Source organism: Acomys minous (assembly GCF_964271855.1).
Source record: "Acomys minous genome assembly, chromosome: 10".
Taxonomy (NCBI): domain Eukaryota; kingdom Metazoa; phylum Chordata; class Mammalia; order Rodentia; family Muridae; genus Acomys; species Acomys minous.
This window is the reverse complement of record NC_140491.1, coordinates 118,468,656-118,485,393: the sequence shown is the minus strand read 5'-3', so window position 1 is coordinate 118,485,393 and position 16,738 is coordinate 118,468,656. Positions and strand designations below refer to the sequence as shown.

Here is a 16,738-nt window from a genome sequence, read left to right as displayed (position 1 = left end):
GTCCTGGGTGTGTGTCATGCAACTCCAAAGAGAAGCAGGTTTTGTTTCTCTCCATGCCCTTTCAGTCCTGCTCCCAGATAGAGTCACACCTTTCCTTTGCTTCAAAGTCACCCCTAAATAACCCAGTGTTAACGCGCTAGGGTTTGGGTGTGCCAAGGATACATAGGAGGGGAAAACAGCAAGAACAATGTCATGTAGTTTCTGAACTTAGGCCATGGTGGTAGAAGCGATTTCCCCTTCCTTTTGTGATGCCATCTTCCAGTGTGTGGTTTCCTCAAACTACTAGACTGCAGTGGTCTTCCTGTCTGTACACCAGTTTCTGTTGTGGCACTGGAGCCGGAACCCAGGACTTCCTGCATCCTAGTCAGCCTTGTACCCCTGAGCTATACATATTCCCCAGTCTCTATATACTTTTTTTCCCACTATTTTGAAATTATAAATTTATAGCAGGAACTACAAATCCATTTTGTATTGGTGACCAATATCGGTAGTTTTACCATTCTGGAAGCTGAGATAGGAGGATGGATTCCAGAGGCTGAAGACAGTTTGGCCTAGGTAGAGGTACAGGCCATCTTAGATTGGAGAGTGGAGACTCTGTCTCAAACAATCAAACTGAAAAGGAAAACAAACATTAAGTTCTGCAATGGATGCAATGCACATATAATCAGTCAGAAGCTGAGGCAAGGAGGAATGCTAAGTTCTAGGCTAGCTTGCTCTATGTCGCTAAGCCAAGTTTACCCCTCAGCTTGACCCCAAGATACCCGGAGCTGAGTCAAGCCAGGATGGCCAAGCTTTGACACACATTCGTGCCCTTCAAATACCCCCGACCTAGGAAGCTTTGTGCCCTTGTTACCCTAAGCCTGGTCACCTCAGGGCTGAGGAGCCTTTCAGTGCAGTACAAGTTCCTCGCTCCAGAACGCTGCCTCTGGCAAACACAGAAGAGATGCTGCCATGCCAGCCAGGGAAGGTGGAATCAAATCCCTGCTGGTTTGTTGGGATTTTTTGGTGTGGCGAGGCACAGGGTTACACAGTGTAGCCCAGGCTGTCATAGAGCTCAGATAGCCCAGGCTGGCCTCACTCAGCAACCCCCAAGGATCCCAGGGCCTCAGCCTCCTCAGTGTACAGATTGTAGGTATGAGGTACACAAGAAAACCCTTTTTCTTTTCTTCTCTTCACTTTCTTTGAGACAAGGTTTCTCTGTGTACTAAACTCAGATCTGCCTGCCTCTGCCTCCCAAGTGCTGGGATTAAAGGCGTGTGCCACCATACCTGGGGTCTAGGGTCTTATTACTGTTCTTAGCACTGTATTGTAGAGTTAATATCCCTAGCCCTTGAACTTTTTTTTAGAGATGGTCTTTTGGTCACTTGTAACTCCTTTATGTCTTAAATTGTGTTTTTTTGTTGTTGTTGGGTTTTTTTTTGTTTTTTTTGGTTTTTTTGTTTTTTTTGAGACAGGGTTTCTCTGTGTAGCCTTGGCTTCCCTGGACTCGCTTTGTAGACCAGGCTGGCCACGAACTTACAGTGATCTGCCTGCCTCTGCCTCCCGAGTGCTGAGATTAAAGGCGTGTGCCACCACGTCCAGCTAAATTGTAATAAAAAATAATTTTATTTTATTTGAATTGGTGATCTTTATGTCTCACTCAGCTCAAGTATTAGGATTACAGGGGCTTTGGGTTCTAAACAGAGAAGTGAGAAATACTATAATTGGTCTGAATTTTAGAAGGTGGTCATGAGGGGTTGGGCTGTGGGATGCAACTTTGGACTCTGGTACAAGCATTTTTCATAATATGGAGTCTTAGAAAAACTTTTCACAGACTATGTTTGAGATTTAAAGACAGAATGGTAATTTTCTGTATGTGTTTATTGTGAATTTTAGACCTATCCCTTCTTGCTGAGAGTTATATCACACAGTGTTACAGGTTGTTTGCTGTATGTTACTGATTTGTGTTCAGTAAGAGGCTTGGTGCTTTAAAAAATCATTTTATGTCCTCCGAAGACATGTAAATGGGGTTTGCTTTGAGGGAGAACAAACGTTTGTAACATTAGTTTTGATTTATAATGTATTACCAGGAAGAAAGGAGCAGCATTTGGGAGTGGTTACAGACGGTTGTAGTCTCTTCCCAGAGCTGAAGCTTGGAGAGCTCCTCAGCTTCAGAAAAGACTGGGCTCCTCCAGCATAGGCGTGCTCAAGCCCCACCCAAGTCTGCCATATATGAGTGTGTTTCCCTGGGCTTCACGGAGTGTGTGTGTGTGTGTGTGTGTGTGTGTGTGTGTGTGTGTGTGTGTGTGTGTCTGTGTGTGTGTGTGTGTGTGTCTGTGTGTGTGTGTCTGTGTGTGTGCGCTCGCGTCATAGTCATTAAACAAAGCTCTGGAAGGAAGGTAATAGAAATTAAAACCTAAACAGGATCATAGCTCCTCTCAGGTTTCCTTTGGTAGAAGCAGAGATTGGATCCTAGATTTTTTTTTTTTTTTTTTTTTTTGAGACAGTGTTTCTCTGTGTAGCCTTGGCTGTCCTGGATTCACTTTGTAGACCAGGCTGGCCTTGAATTCATGGAGATCCCATGCCTCTGTCTCCCGGAGTACTAGGAGGATCCTTGATCTTTTGAAGTCAGGGGTTTCATTTAATCTTTGCTATTAAGAAAAGTAAAGAATTCCAGTGGAGTCATGGGAGCAAGAAGGGCCTTGCTATATAACGCTCTACACAGTAATAGCTGTGTAATTACTACAGTCACATTGCCAATGGGTTCCCAAATCATATGCCTTGGCTTTCTCTAAGCATTTCATGTGGATTGTTTCATTTAGTTCGCATAACTACCCTTATATGTTTTTTATTTTTCCATTTTACAGAGAAGAAAACTCAGATTTAGACTGATCAAGTGGCACCTTGTCTAGAATTGTGTAAATGTTGGAACCGGGACTTGGATATTGTCGAGATCTAAAAGCTCATGTTGTTTGATGATGATGGTGGTGATTGGTGCTAAGGTCTTGCTCTGTAGCCTTTTTTGGCTTCTAACCTATAGCAATTCTTTTGCCTCAGCCTCCTAAGTGCTGATGTTGTGGATGTGAGTTACTACGCCCAACCCAAATTAGATTTCTCTAAAACATGTCTTTATTACACTTACCTATTTATGTGTGCATATGACTCGGAACATGGGTATCTGCAGCTCCTGTGAAGAGGTCAGAGGGCAACTTGTACAAGTAGATTTGTCCTCCTAGTCAGTGGTCCCAGGAATCCAACTCAAGCCATCAGGTCTGGTGGGAACAGGCTTAGCCCATGAACCATCTCACCAGCCCCCAAATAGATCTCTCTAGCCAGTTTACAGTAGAACAAACCATTCCAGGCATGGTGCCCTGCTATTTGATTGGCACTGTTTGATTCTTTGGTCCTTCTGGACATTTTATTTAACTTAATATACCTTGAAGTTCTGACAAAAGAGACTGACTTTATCATTGTTATTGCTTGAATGAATAAGCTGTGTGCCCCTGGAAGGTCTTGTTAGTGTGGGTGGGATCCATACAGTAAAGACCTATAGCTTGTTAAAAGTAAACACAACTAGTCTCAGAAAGCGTAATCGTAGGAGAATAACAAGTTTAAACACCCCGATAATAATAATAATAATAATAATAATAATAATAATAATAATAATAATAATAGTTGTTGTTGTTTGGTGAAAGTGTTAGACCAGACTTAGAGGACTCTTCCCACCCCTCCACCCCTGCCCCCATTTATTTATTTACTTGCTTATTCATTCACTTTATATCCTGATCGCAGCCCCCCTCCCAGCCCCACCCTCACACTCCATTTCCCCCATCCCACTCTCCCCTTCTCAGAGGAGATTCCCCCCTGGGTACCAACCCACCCTGGCACATTGAGTCTTGCAGCAGGACTAAGTGCATCTTAGAGGACTTTTTTGGTGCTGGCCAAAGTCAGTCAGTGGTTTGCACACTGGTCTGCAGTACATTCTTTTTATGGTATGTGGCAGGAAGAGGAGACCTCGTTAAGTTATGAGGTTTTCTGCTATGGCTCGTCATAGCTGCAGCTTCCCATATGTGCTTTCCTTTTCTCTTTTTGGGTATTTCCCCCTCTCTCTTGCTATAATGCTTAGGAAGAAAGCTCTCAAAGGTTATAGGTCAAGGGGCCTTGGACCATTCCTTCATTCTTTTTTGAGGAAAGGTTTTGGTATGTGGCCCCAGGCTGGGTTTGAACTGGTGGTTCTCTTGCTTCAGCCTCATAAGTGCTGGGATTACACGTGTTTGCCAATGTGCCCTGCTTGGACTTGTATTTGGACAGCATAGAATAGAAGAAAATGTGGGCTTTAGAAATATTCTAGACCTGGGTTTAAGTTTTAAATTTGCTACAAACTATAAGAACTTGGTTAATTTTTTCACCTATGAGTCTCTCTTCACTTTACTTCCTTATGGTTTCTGTGATTGCCAGGGCAATAAGTAAGCTATTCAGTCATTGGTAAATTTTTTCATGTTTTCTTTGTCTGAGGTAACAAACTGGTAAGGCCCTGAGAAAAAATAAGAGTGTAACAGATTTGAACTGCTCCACTGTCAGTACTAGAGAAACACCCTCTATTCCAGAAACACTGGCTCAGGTGGGACCTTCTAGCAGATAGATAGAGCTGGGCTAGAGAAACCAGCTCTGTAGCATCGACTGTAGCATTCAGTTGTGCAGTTGATCCGACTAATTTCACCTGCTACTTCACAAAATAGTTTGAGGCTGAGACATTACCATGAAGTAATGCAATTGGAAGATTGAAACTGACTCTTGAAACAACTTAATACCTCACCTCATAGAACACACTTTCTGTCACTCCATCTTCACAGCAGCTCTGCCTTAGAACGGGCTGGGCTGCTGTTGACATCATGCAGGCGAGACTAACCATGACGGTAAGCCAGGCTGGCCAGTTGTGTCCTCCCTCCCTCAGCCACTGCTTCTCTCTTCAAAACAGAAAAATCTCTTGTATGAAGATCCAGGAGTGTGACCTCTTTTTCTGTGTAACTGTATTTTGCTCTTAAAGTCATGTGGTCTGCTTTAAAGCCAGGATGGTGGACATTAGTGCCTCTCTAGACCCTGCTTTGTGACCTAGGTCCCTCAGGGTTTCCCTTAACTTTCAATCTTAACTCCCTGTATGGAATTAAAGTTGTGGGGCAAAAAGTGACCATTTATGGCATAGTGACAAACACAGTGTCTCTGTGGCAGGGAGGGTTGTTTCTGTGTGCCCCACAGTGCTCGCTGGGCTTTTATTAGCAAGAAGATTACAGGGCGGAGGCTGCCACAGTGTAACTGCAGTAGCTGGAAGTCTCTCTTGAGCTGGGTTCTCTTGATGTGGAAGGTTCATAGGTCACTCACTGTACATAGTAGATGAGGGCAAGTGGTTAAAGAGAAGAAAAGAGAGCAACTAAAACAAGCCAGGAATGTTAAATTCTTATACTCTAGTATCTGGGAAGTAGAGACTGGAGGATCTGGAATTCAGGGTCAACTTGAGCTTTATAGAGAGTTTGAGGCCAGCCTGGTAGACTGTTAAAAACAAGCAAGCAAGCAGACAAACAAACAAACAGTACTTACTAAAGAAAGGCTTTTGAGTGGCTGTTTAGGATGTGGGTAGGAGGATGAAAGCCAGGATGAAAGTGGTAGTGGGCTTGGGACTGAGTGAGCAGTGACTGTGGGAGCCCAGGGTTGGTAGGAAGGGCTCAGGGACAGTTCAGCGTGTTCACAAATGCAGCGGCTGAATTGAACTCAGTTTACTGGGCATCTGTTAATCAGTTTCCTCTGGGTACTCTTGCTTGCTGAATGCTGGATACATTCTAAGGCAAACAGGCCCAAGCTTCTGTGTTTGGTGGGGCTCTGGGAAGCGTGGGAAAGGCAGCCTAAGCAGAAGGCCCAGCCTAGGCTAGTCCCCACACGTCTTCCCCACCGTGACTATTGCGTTGGTTTCTCAATGTCTTTGTGGGCATGCTGGGACTGAGCTTTGAGGTTTCTGCCTTAAGGGTGGGGAGGAGGGGGAAGGGCATTCCAACAACAAATTTCACCCCCAATTTGGATGCCTGGAAGAGACGATGTGGGGTTTTATCTACATTATAACCTGGTCTGGTTCTGCATGGGAGGAACTGTAGGTGACAGTACAGTCTGTGCTTTAATTACTCCTACATCCAAAGCCCAGCTATCTGAACACAGCAGTCTAAAGGGTATTTGCTACATTAAACCTTTCTAAACCCCTCATTTCTAATACTCCCCTTACTTCTCTTGTACTTATGCATTGGGTATAGTTTATTTTCTTCCCGTTCATTTTTCCTCCAAATATTTCTGCAGCGCTCTGCTTCCTGCTTGCTGAGGTGGCTGGGATGCTTCCATGATTTATTTGAATCTAGACTGGGCTGTTCTCTGTGCTAAACCAATCAATTACGACCCTTCTCTTAACAGGTGTGTATGGAATATATGTTAAGAATTAAACATTACTTTAGGCACCTTCTTTTTTTAGTAAGTTAGTAAAAGGATAGGGGATAAGGGAGAAAATATTTCTCCCTAGTTTGCTGCTGTTCCGCAGTATTTAGCTAGTTAGTTAGTTAGTTGAGACAGTGTTTCTCTATGTAGCCTATGGAACTCACTCTGTAGACCAGGATGGCCTCACAGAGATCCACCTGCACCTGTCCCTGAAGTGCTGGGAGTTACCACACCTGGCCACAATAACTTTTTGAGATAAGATCTTGCTAAATTGCCCAGTCAGGCTGAGAAGGTAGATCACAGGCCTGCAACCCAGTTTGGAGCAAAGCCTTTATTTTTATACAGTGTTTTGTGATTCTGCCACTGCGTTATTTCAATTAACATATTTTGCCCTCTATAATGTAGTATAGTTTTGGAAGATAGAAAGACCTCTACATGAATGTATAAAATATGGAGACTTAAGTTCTTTTGTCCTTCTACTTTGGTGGGAAGTTTTCTATTTCCATTTTGAGGGGGTGTGTTTTTGTTTTGTTTTGCTTTTCAAGACAGGATTTTTCTGTGTAGCCCTGGATGTCCTGGTGCTTTCTTTGTAGACCAGGCTGGCCTTGAATTTACAGAGCTCCTGAGTGCTAGAATTTAAGGCATGCGCCACCACGCCCAGCTATTTGTGTTTCTTAACTGGTATTTTAATTCAGTGTAGTTCACCACCACAGCTGCATTTATAGTGTTCAGGTTTGGGAGAGGTTAGCTAAAATCTTTGCTGTTCCATTATCTCTAGAAGCAGCTTCTCCCTGCATACAGTAAGCGCTTACTTGTAGCAGGAAGTTCAAGCTTTGATTAAACTCATGTCTGCAAATATTTCCAGAGAAAAATAATCTAAGACGAACATGGTGGCTGGCACACGCCTGTACTCCCAGCATCGAGGGAGGCAGAGGCAGGCGGATCTCTGTGAGTCTGAGGCCAGCCTGGTCTACAAAGTGAGTCCAGGACAGGCATGGCTACACAGGGAAACCCTGTGTTGAAGAAAAGAAAAATAATCTAATTTTAATTCCATGCTACAGTCTTTCTGTACTGTGGACAGTGTAGGGTTTGGTCAAGCTGCCCCGTTTCTCTCACTAGGTGCTGGTAGAAGAGTGCTGAAGAGGGTAAAGCAGACCGTGGTGATGGGTTCCCAAGCTTGTTGGTGGTGGCTTGCTTTCTGCACTGCAGTAAAACCACAGAGGGCATCTTTGGCGCTGGGGATTAACAATTCATCTGTCTTCTCTGACCTGTGATCTTTTCTCTTCTCTCCCTTACCTGCCCATCCCCCCCTAGTGTGAAGTGAGGGGACCTACTCCCTCCTTTCTGCTCCCTCTGTGGTCCATCTTACTTTTTATCCTGCCCTGCGGCGGCTCCTCCCCTTACCTTCATGGACGACTCAGAGGTGGAGTCGACCGCCAGCATCTTGGCCTCTGTGAAGGAACAAGAGGCCCAGTTTGAGAAGCTGACCCGGGCGCTGGAGGAGGAACGGCGCCATGTCTCGGCGCAGCTGGAACGCGTCCGGGTCTCACCACAAGATGCCAACTCACTCATGGCCAACGGCACCCTCACCCGTCGGCATCAGGTAAACCCTCTCTCCGTCAGACCTGCAGGTAGGACTTTGGCATGGTCACAAGCGAAGCCTATACATCCTAAGGATATGCTGCTGGCCATAGCTGCCCAGCGCTTGCATTTCATGATGAGCTGTTCCAGGGACAAACACTGATTAAGAGACGAGGGATTTGTTGCTGATTGAGTTGGGTGGACTTTTGAAACCTTCTGTGACAGCCTGTTTTGCTGGAGTGGGTTTTTTGGGCAGGAATGCAATTTTAGTTATAGTTGTACACTTTTGAGCTACATTCATGTCACTTCTGTTTTCTTTGAAATATCCTTTTTCTTTTTTCTTTCTTTCCTTCTTTTTTTGTTTTTTCAAGACAAGGTTTTCGACAAGGTCCTGACTGTCCTCAACTCACTTTGTAGACCAGAGTGGCCTCAAACTCACAGAGATCCTCCTGCCTCTGCCTCCCAGGTGCTGGGATTAGGCATGTGACACCACACCCAGCTGAAATATCCCTTTTCACATGGTCAAAAATTAGAGGAAAGCGTGTCTTCTTGTTTGGGGAAGTTAGGCTGCTTGAGCTCCTAGCTCCAGTTCAGTCTCGTCCGGGGAATAACCTGTTCTTAGAAAATGGTAGTATAGTGTCTGTAAATTCTATGTTCATACTCCGTGCTGTGCTTGTGTGCTTACTGTTGGGCATGTAAATCATGTTTTGGAAGAAGAGGTCATTGTTACTTTTAATGCTTAGAGCTGGAAGTGGGGGGGAAGTATCATGCTACTGTTTAACCAGGTAACCGCAGGAAGCAGTGGTGGTCTCTGCGTGGCTGACTGATGTGGCTTAGGAGACTGGTGTGAGAAATGAGAAGTGTATTGTGTTTCCTATGGTTTATGTCTGACTTTTCTGTGATGTAATCTGAGGTTTTATCTGTGTGTGTGTGTGTGTGTGTCTGCGCAGTTCTTTTAACTGATTGCTTATTTATTTTGTAGTGCTAGAAGTTGGCCCTAGAGTCCTGAACATGCTAGGAAGATGCTCTACCACAGAGTTACATCCTATTCATTTACTAACTTTTCATGAGGAGCTAGAGATTGAGGCCAGGGTCTTGTGCATGCTAGGCAGATACTGAGTAACATTTCCAGACCTTTGGGGGTTTTTTTGTTTAGTTTTTTGTTTAGCTTTGTTTTCTGAGACAGAGTTTCTCTGTGTAGCCTTGGCTGTCCTGGACTCCCTTTGTAGACCAGGCTAGCCTTGAACTCACAGCGATCTGTCTGCTTCTGCCTCCTGAGTGCTGGGATTAAAGGCATGCGCCACCACATCTGGCTGACTGTTGGGATTTTTGAAGACAAGGTTATTGGTATGTAGCTCAGACTGATCTCAAACTTGTGGGGCTTTTACTTCTGCCTCCCTAGTACTAGGACTACAATCACGCCCACTGCTTGTCTAATCCCTAAACTAGTATACATAATTTGAATGGCAGATAATCAGCAATTTTAAAATGACCATGTTTACAGGGATTTGAGTAGCGAGAGTTATGGATGAGACAGACTGAAGGAAAGTGAGGCTGCTCAGACTTATTGGTGGTGGGGAATCCCAGGATCCAGTGGTTTCCCTCTTGTTCCTTTATTTTTAACCTCTGCTCAGTAATGAAACCACACCCTTCCTTCTTCCTGAAAGCAGTGTTTAACTTCCTCCCCCTGCAGCTTTACACTGAATGTAAAAGGGGGATGGGTGGAGGAAGCATCTCCCAGGGTTGTTGCATCTAACTGTAGTGTATTAGGAGAGGAACAAGAACTGTGCTTTTATTTGTACAGTGTCATCAGGTTATGTCTCTGTGCTTGAGACAGAGCACTTTAAGAACATTTTAGAATGTGTTCTGTGGCTGTAATTTGGTAAAGATGTTAAGATTTTCCTTGAGGGGTATTGCCGAGCACTTTCCTTCATATTTGGAATGGAGAATTAACTCTTCTTTCTTTCAAAAGCTTCCTGGAATGGGAGTTTCCCATGTTAGTAGAGCATGAAGATTCCTAAAAACAATAAAAAAGGTTTTGTTTTGGTTTTTTTGGTGCCCCCCCTCCCCCCCCATGCAACATACACACAAAGTAGCATTTCCAACTTTCCTTATATTCTTAGGGCTTTCAAAAAAGGCTGTGTGTAGGAAACTTACTGAGTCTGTGCTATTTATTCAGCAAATGGTTTTTTTAATGCTTCTCATGTGCCAAGATGTTAGGGATACAGCCTGCTGACCTCAAACCCTGTGTACTTACTCATGGAACTTAAATTTGTAAGCTCTGTAGACCTGGCCTGCCAGAATTTTAGGCCTGATTCCAGTTTTGAGGAAAGTGGTAACTTAAGATTAAGGAGTATTACGGTTCTTTTTATGAATATTGACACAGGATTTCAGGCCACAAACACCTTCTTGAAAGCCCTTTCTTTTGGAAAGAAAGATGTCTGTGTTTGACACAACAAAGGAAGGCTAGAAAGTGAATTGTCCTGTGGGCTATGTTTCAGAACGGCCGCTTTGTGGGCGATGCTGACCTTGAGAGACAGAAATTTTCAGATTTGAAACTCAACGGACCCCAGGTAATTGTTCTGACTCGAGGTCTGGACGACTTTATTCATATCTTTTTACTTCTCCAGTCTTTATGATCATATTGGTGTGCTGGAGTGCTTACTATAAATAAACATTAGTTCTTTAATTTAGAAAGTAGAAAGGTCCGTTCCAAATTATACATGGTTTTGTTTATTTAAAAAAAAGATAATTGGCTTTTATCACAGTACTCCTGTCTCATTTGAGCCTAGGGTACTGCAGTTGTTTTGAGGGAGAGCATAATTCTACCTTGTAGAAAAGCTTACCTAAAATATGACTGGGGAACATCTGATGAATAACAGAAAACCGTCAAAAGATCACTCATGCTGGGCCGGGAGGGTCAAGTCTAATCCTAGCCACTTGGGAGGCTGAGGCAGGAGGATCGAAAGTTCAAGACCTGTCTGGGAAATTACTGGAACCTTACCCCACAGTAAACGTAAGAAGAGGTTCTGGTTGTGCAGTGGTAGGTGGAGTGCTCGCCTAGCAAACACCAGGTGCACTCCTAGTTCAACCCAAGACCAAACAGAACCTTTTGACTATTGTCTTTTCAATTGTAAAAGGTCTTTATTGGGTAAGCTACTCTTTTTGAAGAACTACTCAGATGTAGATGTCACAGTTAGCATAGTTTGTATTTAAGCAGGTGACCAGAATGGAAAGTGAAATCTGCTGTCTCTGTCACTAGGATGTCTGTATGAGTGGAGTTACCTCCTGTTTATTTATGTTTGTTAGATGCCTGGTACTGGGAAATTATATTTACTCGGCTTTTACATAAGTTATTTATTTACTGAGCATGCTTTCTCTATGTAGTCCCAGCTGGCCTGGAATTTGCTATGTATAACAGGCCGGCCTTGAACTCAGATCTGCAAGCCTTTGCCTCTTGAGTGTTGGGAGTAAAGATGTGCACTACCATGCCTGCCTTATAACAAAGTTATAAGATGACAGCCACTCTTTCTAAAACCCCCGAGGCCAATGGGAGATGCATGAAGACTGCCTGTTTCTAGAAGCACCAATGTTTCTTACTAGGATGGATCGTTACTCCATAGATTTAGTTACAGCGTTACTCCTTTCTCTCTCCTAGGATCACAACCACCTTCTGTATAGCACTGTCCCCAGGATGCAGGAGCCAGGGCAGATTGTGGAGACCTACACAGAGGAGGACCCTGAAGGAGCCATGTCTGTTGTTTCTGTGGAAACCTCAGATGACGGGACCACTAGGCGCACGGAGACCACAGTAAGCTGAGATGTGCATGTCCTAGCGTGATAAAGAGCCTCTGTGGTCGTTTAGTAGGCAAGCTAACCAGTTAGTGCTCGAAGGCCACTGATTGCCAGAAAGAAAATGATCACTTCTCAAACAGAAAAGGTTAGAGAAATGCAGGAAAGGGGAAGAGAAGGGGTACGGATAGTCATAGCAGTTACCCCAAGAGGCATTTTTCCCTCTTGGTGGCTTCTGTAGGATGTTAAAAAAAAAAAAAAATAGGTATAGATGACACATGCGACATTTCTATGTAAAAACCTAGAGGGTAAGGGTTTCTTACTTAGGGTAGTATGGAATTTAAACTTAGATTCTTTATTTCCTTCAATAATTGGTTTTCCTTTCCTTATTTCTTAACCAAAGGTCAAGAAAGTTGTGAAGACGGTGACAACTCGGACAGTACAGCCAGTCCCCATGGGGCCAGATGGGCTGTCTGTGGACCCCTCAGCAGTCTCCAACAACTACATCCAGACTTTGGGCCGCGACTTCCGCAAGAACGGCACCGGGGGCCCTGGTCCCTACGTGGGCCAGGCAGGCACGGCGACTCTCCCCAGGAATTTCCACTATCCTCCAGATGGATACGGCCGGCACTACGAGGATGGCTATCCAGGCGGCAGCGACAACTATGGCAGTCTGTCCCGGGTGACCAGAATTGAGGAACGGTATAGGCCCAGCATGGAAGGCTACCGGGCACCCAGTAGACAGGATGTCTATGGGCCCCAGCCCCAGGTTCGAGTGGGCGGGAGCAGTGTGGATCTGCATCGCTTTCATCCGGAGCCTTATGGGTTAGAGGATGACCAGCGCAGCGTGGGCTATGATGACCTTGATTATGGCATGATGTCTGATTATGGCACTGCCCGTCGGACAGGAACACCCTCCGACCCCCGCCGACGCCTCAGGTGGGCAGGAGTAGGGGAAGAGAGGCTCTTTTCTCAGATGGGGAAGGGTAGCTTTATTTTTTAAAGAGCTTTTGGGGATCGGTGACACTTCTGGATACTGGGGCTCCTTTGGTTTTCATGGGAGGCACATTGAATGTTGACTTGCTGTCTTACTCTTTCTTGTTATTAGAGCCCTATTTTAGTTATACTAAGTGATCATTTTTTGTTTGCCACTGGCTTTTGAGACTGGGCAGTATAGCTCAGGCTATCCACCAGTCTGGCCATGTAGTAGAGGATGGTTGTGGATTCCTGATCCTTCCTCCTCCTTCCAAGTCCTGGGATTACAGGTGTGCCCCCACATTGGTGAGAATGTGACCTGTAGCCAGATGCCTTAGGCTTTTATTCCACTGCTAAGGCAGTGGGTTGCTGCAGTTAAGTTCAAAGCTGGTTTGGGCTATTGTGTTGACCATTTCTAAACAAAACCCAAAAGAGAAAAGTGATTAAGGTTGGCTGTTGGTCTGTGTTAAAAAAAAACCCAAAAACAGAACTGGCTGCTATGCCATGACCTCTGCCTAAGATCTGTCTCTCTCAGTGGTAGAGAAGGGAGCAGCACAGAGTCTGAGGCCAGGGCCTGGGGACATTGACACTCTTCTCCCTGAGAACCTGTTTAGCTCCTGGTTTGGTGTTAGAACACAGGATTTTGTTTAAAAGCTGTCCTTGCAGTGGTTCTAACCCTGATGTTTATGAACAGTCACTTCTGACCTCACAGATTCTGAACCCCTGCCCTCTGTGTTTAGTCAGGATTGGGGAAGGTGGTGGGTAGGGAATGGCCCTCCTGGACTGGCACATTTGTAATGACTCCCAAAGGTCAGTAAGCAGCAGTCTATTTTGAAGGTACTTTTTCCTTGAGGTGACCTTTGGTGACGTGACAATATCATGATTACTGTTTGGATGAGTAGTAGTTGCCTTGGAAGAATATTTTAGAATGGGATTGAAAGGTTCCTCCCACCCCCCCCCCTTCCTCCCTTTCCTTTATTTTTGTTGGTAGTGAGACAGGGTATTGCTGTTTAGCTCTGGCTGGCCTCTAACTGACAGACAGTCTCCTGCCTCTGCTTCCGGAATGCTGGGACTAAAGCCTGGCAGGCAGGCCATTTCTAAAGGATCCATTTTAGGCTTTGTGTGCTATTCATTAGTACCTTTATCATATCTCTTGTTTAGTTTTCATAAATTTTTAAAGGTTATTTTAAAAGTTCTTAGTTCTGAGTGTATACAGAAAAATGTGTTTGGTCTTAGGCTGCAAACATTACTTTAGAATAAATTGGGTCTATATTTCTAAGCTAAGAAATAAGAAATATGATAAGATTTATAATTATCTTGGTAGTGAGGGTACTTTGGCGGCTGTTACTCAGTTTTTGTATGTAGGTTCATGACCTTCCAAAGCAAAGGTCTTGGCACTTACTTTCTGAATACATATTAGGTAGTATGGCTAACCATAAACTGAATTCGTCTGGGACAGGAGTACAGGCCCTATTATCTAAGCCTGAGTCACTGACTCTCTTCAGTTGGCGTGGTTGGCCAATTCAACTCCCATGTGACTCACCTTTTATTCCTTTCTAAGGGGCACCAGATCTCAGCTGGTGTAAGCCAGCCAGAGGTAGATAGCCGCGATCGTTGGAACAGTCTGCCCAGGGAGTGGGGCTGGAGTACACGTCTGCTTGCCCTGACTTCCTCATTAGCAGAGGGAGATTAGCCCTGCATGGGTGTGGGTGGCCTGGCCATTCCCTGCTGCCCTTTGAAGTGGCAGTTCACGTAGAGAGGCTTGGGGCTTGGCTCCTGGGTTTGTTCCAGGGGCATTGGGCTTGGAATCCTGCTTGACTAGCAAGAACATCTTCTGCTTCCTGTTTCATCCCTACAAGGTCAACCCTACACAGCGAGGCAATGGTTAGTGGAAAAACCATTGAACTTGACAGCCCTGGTTCTAGTTGTGCCTCTGCCATTGTCTATACAGCTTTAAGCAAGGTGTTTGACATCTGGTCAGTTTTCTTTTTTTGTTTTTGTTTTTCTGAGACAGGGTTTCTCTGTGTAGCCTTGGCTGTCCTGAACTCGCTTTGTAGACCAGGCTGGCCTCGAACTCAGAGATCTGCCTGCCTCTGCCTCCTGAGTGCTGGGATTAAAGGTGTGCACCACCACACCTGGATAATTTTCTTATTTGTAAAAGAAAAGAATCTTGATCTATTGCTGTGAAAGAAGGAAGTATAAAGAATGATTTCCTTGAGTGACTGGAAAAAAACCTGGCAATGGCAATTATTTTTTTAGTTGTTTATCTTAAACAAGAAAAGTAAGGTGTTCTCAACACACCGCCTGAAACAGTTGTTCTCATGAAGAACAGTTCAGTGTATCCTTGGGGTTTTCTTTCTTTCATTTTGGTTTTTCAAGACAGGGTTTCCCTGTGTAGCCTTGGCTGTCCTAGGCTTGCTTTATAGACACAGGCTGGCTTCAGACTCACAGAGATCCACCTGCCTCTGCCTCCCAAGTGCTGGGATTAAAGGTGTGTGCCACCACACCTGGCTCCCTTGGTGGTTTCTTACATGTGTCCTGTTTTTTCATATTTTTTCCCTTTTTTTATTAATTTATTCTTGTTACATCTCAATGGTTATCCCATCCCTTGTATCCTCCCATTCTTCCCTCCCTCCCATTTTCCCCTTATTCCCTCCCCTATGACTGTTCCTGAAGGGGATTACTTCCCCCTGTATATGCTCATAGGGTATCAAGTCTCTTCTTGGTTCATATTTCATGTTAAGTAATCTGCTTTTAAAACAACTTATTTTGTTTCAGTGAGATTTTAAATTTTAAAGTGAAATTTTTGTTTTGTATTTTTCATTTTTGGTTTTTCGAGACAGGGTTTCACCGTGTAGCCCTGATTGTCCCAGATTCCCTTTGTGGACCAGGTTGCCCCGGAACTCACAGAGATCCCCCTGCTTCAGCCTCCCAAGTGCTTGGGTTTTTATAGTCATTTAAAAAAATATTAATTTTCTAAACTAAATGGTTTGCCCCCATGAATCCTTCATTGTTTAATGGTCAGTGCTGACACCTGGTAAGCAGGCCTTCTGATGAGACTACTTTCAGTGGTTGTGTGGAACAAACAGTCGTCTTATTTGGAGAGCCCTGTGCACAGATTCTCCTCTACCAGCGGAGCCACAGGGTGAGATGAGCTCACAGATGATGGCTCTGCCTTCTTGGAAGCTGTGAATAAACAGTAGTATGACAGGCTCACCCTCTGGTGGTGGCTGGCAGTACTGAGACAGGAAATGTTGCTCTTCGTTTGACTTCTTTCACTCTCCTCTGATGCAAGTGCTGGAACATTCCAATTAGATGCTGGTGTATAGATGACATTTTAACAGAGTTAGAAATATTTACACGTTAGAGGATGGAACTCCCTCTTGGACCATGCCTGTCTGAGTAGCATGTAAGGCCTTGGGATGAACTGTGACAATGTTCAAGTTAGTGCTGAAGCCAAGTCTTCAATGATGCAGCAAGACACCCTCCATTTTTCTTGATCAGTTCCTCTTTTAATTTCCAAGATCGGGTAGGGAAAAGCTTAAATATGAAATGTGTTTAATGGTCTTGTTCTACTAGCTTTTTCCTGTTCAGCTAAGGATTTAAGAACTGTTTGCAGACTTTTTTTTTTTTTAGGATGGAGTGGGAGGGAGAGTGCGTTGGGATGGACTCTTGGCTTGTAGCCTAGATTGCCTTTAACTTGCTATCTGGCCTTAGACTTGTGGCCTTGTCCCCTGTACCTATGAGCCTGCTGTTCCCATTCTTTGTCTGCTGACTTATGTGATGTGAAAGCAGTTGCCTTGCTTAACTCTTCCCTCTAAAGATTTATTTCGTTCTATACAGTGACGTTAATAGGTGTCAGATGTCATTCAAGTCAGTACTAAGGAATCAGGATTTGTTCTTTTTGTGATTAACAATTCCAAGTGCTTCTCTCTTTCAA

At 44.4% G+C, this 16,738-nt stretch overlaps 1 protein-coding gene across 12 annotated transcripts in view; it reads left to right on the top strand.

The window, feature by feature from the left end:
• The window catches only part of CTNND1 (catenin delta 1), a 54,135-nt gene that overhangs the window by 19,752 nt on the left and 17,645 nt on the right, over positions 1 to 16,738 (top strand). For 8 of the 12 annotated variants that reach the window (XM_084797693.1, XM_084797695.1, XM_084797688.1 and 5 more), the window contains exons 2-5: positions 7,765 to 8,053; positions 10,533 to 10,604; positions 11,690 to 11,842; positions 12,227 to 12,762. In XM_084797693.1, coding sequence (XP_084653819.1) covers positions 7,859 to 8,053; positions 10,533 to 10,604; positions 11,690 to 11,842; positions 12,227 to 12,762 — 956 coding nt within the window. In that variant the 5' untranslated portion in view covers positions 7,765 to 7,858. Of the gene's footprint in view, positions 1 to 6,318; positions 6,430 to 7,764; positions 8,054 to 10,532; positions 10,605 to 11,689; positions 11,843 to 12,226; positions 12,763 to 16,738 lie in introns of all 12 variants that reach the window. The other 4 variants (XM_084797691.1, XM_084797694.1, XM_084797689.1 and 1 more) reach the window with 4 other exon arrangements.